The sequence below is a fragment of the Phaseolus vulgaris genome, chromosome 1 (assembly GCF_000499845.2).
Source record: "Phaseolus vulgaris cultivar G19833 chromosome 1, P. vulgaris v2.0, whole genome shotgun sequence".
In the NCBI taxonomy this organism is placed as follows: Eukaryota; Viridiplantae; Streptophyta; class Magnoliopsida; order Fabales; family Fabaceae; genus Phaseolus; species Phaseolus vulgaris.
Window position 1 is genome coordinate 10,682,361 of NC_023759.2, and position 6,639 is coordinate 10,688,999.

The 6,639-nt window shown below is 37.5% G+C and overlaps 1 protein-coding gene across 1 annotated transcript; it reads right to left on the reverse strand.

The window, feature by feature from the left end:
• Positions 1-3,285: 3,285 nt before the first annotated feature.
• LOC137813555 (protein phosphatase 2C 51-like) lies at positions 3,286-5,963 on the reverse strand. Its single transcript, XM_068615885.1, has 3 exons — positions 5,020-5,963; positions 4,451-4,556; positions 3,286-3,709 (listed from the first exon to the last, which is right to left on the reverse strand). Exons 1-3 carry the CDS (start codon positions 5,737-5,739, stop codon positions 3,405-3,407), a joined length of 1,131 nt encoding a protein of 376 aa, XP_068471986.1. The 5' UTR covers positions 5,740-5,963; the 3' UTR covers positions 3,286-3,404.
• Between the last annotated feature and the right edge of the window lie 676 nt (positions 5,964-6,639).

The window sequence follows — 6,639 nt, forward strand, 5'->3', positions numbered from 1 at the left end:
AGAATTTAGTCTTTTATCTCTTGAATTATGCAAACAAGATATTGTTCAAAATAATGCAAACTAAACAAGAATTTCAATTAAAGAACAACATTGATTCATCAACATGTGTTAAAAAGCAATTCCATTAACAAAAATTAGAACTCAAAAGAACCAAACCGTTTAGCGCAACCTATTATACATATTCAAGAACATTAATTGCACATAAACTCAAAATTCATTATGAAATTACAAGAAAATTAATCCAAAAGAGATTATTTGCTCCTAAATATGTTTATGAGATACTGTAGATTTTATTGTCTAGTTCTTTTACTCATATTTAATTTCCCATATGATTTAGAGAAGCAACTAGGACTTTGCTTGATCAAGCCCACTTGTAATAGTAGACACTTCTTTTAAACTTGTGTATTAGTGCAGTAGACACTTCTATCTGACTGTCTAGCCTAAGATGTTCACATCAGACTCTTTATACACCTTTATCTTTATTAAACTTGATGTTGTTGAGGTGCAAATAAAACTCAATTAGATGAATCCTATTTAAAACAATGGATTTATTTATAATTGAAGTCCAAGAAAGCTATGATTAAGGGGTCTAAGTGTGAGTAAAATTATGTTCATCAGGTTGGTTTAGCTAGATAGAACGTTGGGTCTTTTTCAAATGCTCAACAACATACTTTTGCTCAACCAAGCAAAATGCTCAAATATATGGACTATCACCACAACATGTTTTCCCAATTTCCATACCAACAACTTTCGTCCACTAACACCATTTTTCCATCGTAAAAAAATATGTTTTGTAGTCCATAAAAATTGTTTAGTACTTTTATATTGACACCACCACATCATATCAATGCATTGTTATCAGTCCACAATGCCTTCACATAGGTATGATAATACACCTGACGACAACTAAGGGTGGGCAAAAAATCCAAATTACAAAATCCAATCCATAATGATCCAAATCCATTAGTTTTAATCCATTTAAATAGATTTATCTTAAATCCAAATCCATATTTTTGGATTTTAAATCCAATCCATTTAATTGGATATGGATTGGATACATTTTTGGATTATCCAAATTGCATTTTGGGTTGGGTTTTGACTTGACCCGATCCAAGTTGAGCCAAGACAATCCAGGCCGATGTCGAGCAGAGCAAGCCCAAACCAATGTTGAGTCATTCGGGCCCGAGTCGTTGTCGAGTGTCCAGGCCCGGGCTGAAGTCGATTCGTCTGGGCCGAGGCCGATTTCCAACTGAGCGGGCCAAGGCCGATATTGCGTCGAGCGGGCCCGGGCCGATCTCGAGCGGTCTCGGGCCGTTGTCACGGAACCAGATTGATGTTGAGTCGTACGGTCCCGGGCCGATGTCGAGTCGTACGACCCGGGTTGATGTCGAGTCGTACGGGCCCGTACCGATGTTGAGTCGTACGGGCCCGGGTTGATGTCGAGTTGTCTGGTCCCGGGCCTGATGTCTTGCCGTCTGCGCTCGGGCCGATGTCGAGCTAAGAGGGCCTGGTCGATGTTGAGTCGTCCAGGCCTGAGCCGATGTCAAGTTGTCCAGGCCCGAGTCGATGTTGAGTCGTCTGGGCTCGGGTCAATTTTGGGTCGTCGGGGCCCGGGCCGATGTCGATTCGTTCGAGACCGAGCCGATGTCGAGTGGTCCGGGCCCAGGTCGATGTTGAACCGAGTTGGTCCACGTCGATCCGCGACAAAGTTAAGTCGGATTAGGCCCAGTTCGAGCCAAGTTAGTTTGTGTCCATATCAAAATGGATTTAATGTATTTGACAAAGTGGATTTAATCTAATTAAGAAAGTGAATTTAATCCACTTTAAATGGATTTAAGAAAAATCCAAATAAATTTGATCTAGTTAAAATGGATATGGATTTTAAATTCAATCCATTTATTTGGATTTGGATTGGATCTAGATTGGATTTTGAAAAATCCAATCCATGACCACCCCTAACGACAACCAATCAGAAAACAATGATGATAGTCTAATACCACCACCTTCTAATACTGAATATGAACCACAAAGAAGAAAAACAACATGTGACACAACATCTTTTAAATATTTTGTTAATGTTATGACCCACATTTGCTTTTAATGTAATTTATTTTACTTAATCTAATAATCTTCTTATTTTACTCTAATTACTCATACTTTCTTTTACTCAATAAAATATTATAAATCACAATATACATACACATAGTTTATTAAATAATATTTAACATTTCATTCAAATATTATAAAATCAAATTCTAACTAAATTTTTAATACATAAATTATTTACTTCATATATTATTACACACAAATTTAAAATAAATTATTATTTAAATTATAACAATCATTAAATTAAATAAATACTACAACTAACTAAGATTGTGCAAAGGTGACATGAATTTAGTATTAAATAAAAATAATTGAAGTGGTTAAAGTTTGTTTTTATTTAGCACGGAATTCGTGTCACATCCTTGAATGACTTCAATTAAATCCTAATCTACATTTAAATAACGACTTTAATTCTGTAATTTTGTACCAAAATCTTTCTAGAGTAATAATAGAAACTTTGGTATGTCATTTGAAGTCATCTTACATTAGGATAACTTCTTCCAAACGAAGTTGTGCCAACGAAATAAGATTTACCTAAAGTCATAAAAAAACATTTCTGCCCATTCTAATAATAAACGAATAAAATTGCACGATTTTGGTACAACAAACCTGCAAATTATCTTTTATACTCTTAATTTAATGTGAACTCTAATAATAGAACATTCAATCATTTTTTTATGCGATCTATAAACCATGAAAGTCACATTCATATGTGAAAAAACAAATTATCCCACAAACATTTTTTAAATAAGATATAAACGTATGACATTAATAATTAAAATTAGTTAATTTATGGTCTTGTCGATTTAATTATATGCTTCTCATATAAAGTATCATAAAGAGTGTCTTTCTATATTCTAAATATGTTATATTTGTACTAGCCCTCTATACCCGAGGGCACTTCCCTGTAAAATCTCTTAAAAATGCATATTGTCAGTAAATTAGAAATAACTTTTGATGTGACTTTCGAGATAGTTATAATAAAAATCAATAATTTTATCATACATAATAATTTGTTAGGAAATGTAATTGATACGTAAAAAATAGTTCTAAACTTTTATTATATGAAGGGAAATGTTTGTCATTTACATTGTATAAAGTAAGATACTAGTTTGGCAACAAAATTTGTAAGTATTTGAAATATAAATTAGAGGTCATTATTAAAAGAAAAGCACTATGTGGCAAAGCAAGTAGTCGTTATTATCTGATATTGAGGATGCACGACGTGGGTGGATAATAGTCCAAAAGCAGAAGGCAAGAATTAGAGAAGAAAATACATGTTATCGCAGACACTGATGTTATGTTACTGTTCCTCTTAGCTCAACTACAATGACACTGGTGTTATCTCTACTTCCCTTTGCCAATGCTATCTCAGCTAAGAGGCTTGCAGCCTCGGCAGCACGGTTTTGATGCTTCCCAACTTCATTGGACACTCTCCTAATCTGTCCATTCAGGCATTTCCTTACAACTTGGCATGCAACTTCACTGGAAATCACATCCCACAATCCATCACTTCCTAGTATCAGAAATTCATCCTTGCTGCTTCGCTTTGTCACTGTCACTTCTGGTTTTGATATTACATAAGGTCGAAGGTACTGATCTCCTGCATTTCAAACAATGTTGAGATACACAGACAATCTTGTTCAATAATCTGGTTTAGATTTGTCCTTTCTAGATCTGCGACATAAAGCACAAATCCAATTTGACCACTTATAAAGGATGGTAAATCATTGATTTGAGTTAATATTCTCGTTTGAATATTTAAGCAAATGGGGATTAGAGTGTTCGATGCAACTTGACAGATCAAGATTCCTTTCCCTCTCCGTTTAATAGTTAAGGGTTCCATGTGTTTGACCATATACGAGAAGCAATTAAGGCTTATGAATAATTGTTATATTTCTGTCCAACCTTCAAGGTAAAGACAATCATTGATTTAAGGCAAACTTGTTTTACATAGCAGATTCATCGTTAATTTCATTCTTTTATATTCCTATCTACTGGACGGATCAAAGCAACAGTGTGTCATCTTGATTAGTTAAAGATTTAAAAGGTAATAATTGTAAAAAATCAAATTTAAGGTCAGAGGATGCCGATTAATAATAATAATAATACTCATTCTGGTCAACGTTGCTCTGCTATACTCACGACACCGATAATAAAAAGCCAGAGGGTGCTAAGATTCTTCTGTCTTTTCAGTGCTGATCAGATAAAAACGTCGTGTTAAAAAGTGCCAAACCAAAAGGATAATCCACACGACACCGAAGCAACATCGCAGCTTATTAACTAATTAACGTTTGACAAGCAGTATTATAGTGTGAGTGAAGATTTAAAGGTTCAAACTAACCTATGGATCGTGAAGTAGCAAGAACACCAAGCACGCGCTGGCCATTCCAGTTAATCACCCTTCCACCAGCCTCTTCGATTCGCATCAACTCGTCGGGTCTATTGGGCTGTGTGCACACACAATGCCATTCATTATCTTACAATAAATTGCTTTGCGATCAAAAAAGGAACCGAATATAAAAGCTGTTATACACCCATTTCAAAGAAGATCGTAAATCTCGAAATAATAATTGAAATAATTCACTCTCCAAAACGACAAAAAGACATCTTTCTCTTCTTGACGCTAAACATAACACATTCGCACACTCCAGACATTCACTTGCCAGCAACAATTTTGATAAACTACCCTTCTCCCATCAAATTGAAGAACATTGACTTACTTGTTCACATATGCGTGAATATATATTTAGTTTTCCAATAAAAACGGCTATACGCTATCTTTTAACATATAATAATGTACAAAATCAAAACTTATAAAAAAAATAATTAAAAATGAACTGTATATAGGGAATAAAAATTAAAGTTGAAATTTGGAAAATTAAATAATTTAAGAAAATGTAACAACTATACCTTATGATCACTAGACAAGTCCACAGCCTCACCTCCTCTTCCCAACACAGCCCTACAATCACCGCAATTAGCGACGACAAGCTCCTCCGCCGCTATGACAGCTACAACCGCCGTGGAACCAACAGTCCTGACGGCCGCATTATCGGCGACCTCGCTGTCCATTTTACGGAAACACCCTTCCATCACTCCCTGCCAGTCCCCTTCCACCTCACTCTCCCTCCTCTCCACCTCCTCCGCAACCAGCTGGTGCAATCGCTCCCGACACGCCTCCGCCACCTGGGCTCCGCCGTGGCCGTCGTACACCGCGAAGAAGTCGTACATCCCTCTCTCCTTCGCAGCAAATCCTATCTCCGTACTCACCGCGTCCTCCATCTCCTTTCTCCTCCCAATCACCGACGTTGACCCGTACAACAAAACGCCGTCGTTTTGCTCCGACGATGAACGCTCCTCCTCCTCTGATGACGACGACGCCGCCCCCAGCGACAGCGATATCTCCACCTCCTCATGAATCTCTCTGCTCCCTCCCTCCGGCCCCTCGGCCGGCGGCGCGGAGCCGTTGCCATTTCTGATGCTGATCTTCGCCTGGCAAGTGTACTTCAGTTTCCTGATTTTGAGCCTTCTCTGGCGACCGTTGTTGAACCTCGCAACAAACTCAGCTGAATCAGGGTCCACTCGCCGGACAGCGTTTGCCGACGGCGAGTGGCGTTTTGGCGTCTTCATAGTGGTGTTTGCATGCAACGAACTGAACACAAGACAACGCAGCAGAACACAGCAGAAGACTAATAGACAATAAGTGCGAAATAAGAAATAAGAAATAAGAAATAAGAAATAAGAAATAAGAAAAAGGGCAATAAAGAGAAACGTGGTGTAGCGTGGAAGGAGGGAATTTAAAGTGTTTGATTGCGAGATCTGAGAGTGGTGGAATGTGGACCGTTGATTCGGAAGCGAGGGCGTGATGGCGTAACAGGTGGATATTTATGGAGCAGTGAGTTGGATTTTTGTGAGGGAGTCGTGGACGACTGAGATTGAAGGGTAGGTACGTGGAGCGTTGATGTTGGGGTAAGGGATACGGTTGTGTGAAAGATGAGGTGAGGGTGGGGCCAGTTGGTGAAAGGAGATGACAGAAAGAGAGAGAGAGAAAGGTCAGAGTGATAGGTTAGTTTACGTGGCATCACAGAGGTTGCTTTCCCTATGTTTTGCTTTTTCTTGAGTTTCGCGAGGTTGGAGGACACGTGTTCACTCAACCTCGGTTGCGTCTCTCATTTCTCCCATAGATACCATTCACCCTCTTTTCCAACTACCTTACACCACGCGCTCCTTTCCTCTCTCTCTCTGCCAAATTCCACTTTCACTTTGATTTTAAATTTCAACTACAACGTTCAGTTCAAAAAAAAATTAAAATGTAAAAATAATTAGTTATTTTTATGCATTTTTAATTATATATTTTGGATTAGTTTAATTTTAAACACTTTAAAAATAATATTATTTTCTATAGATTTACTTGTGCTTATAAAAAAATTTAAAAACTATTGTTTTCCTTCTCCCTCTTTCTTAGAAGTTGATAATAGGAATGACAACGTAAGATGTAGCTACGTAGAAGAAACATCATTATGTCTACGT

Excerpts from the sequence above, each read along its gene's own strand:
- LOC137813555 (XM_068615885.1), bottom strand. The coding sequence starts at position 5,739 with ATGAAGACGCCAAAACGCCACTCGCCGTCGGCAAACGCTGTCCGGCGA. Across the intron at positions 4,557-5,019 it reads ACTTGTCTAGTGATCATAAG|CCCAATAGACCCGACGAGTT; the intron begins GTATAGTTGTTA and ends GTGTGCACACAG. Across the intron at positions 3,710-4,450 it reads TGCTACTTCACGATCCATAG|GAGATCAGTACCTTCGACCT; the intron begins GTTAGTTTGAAC and ends TTTGAAATGCAG.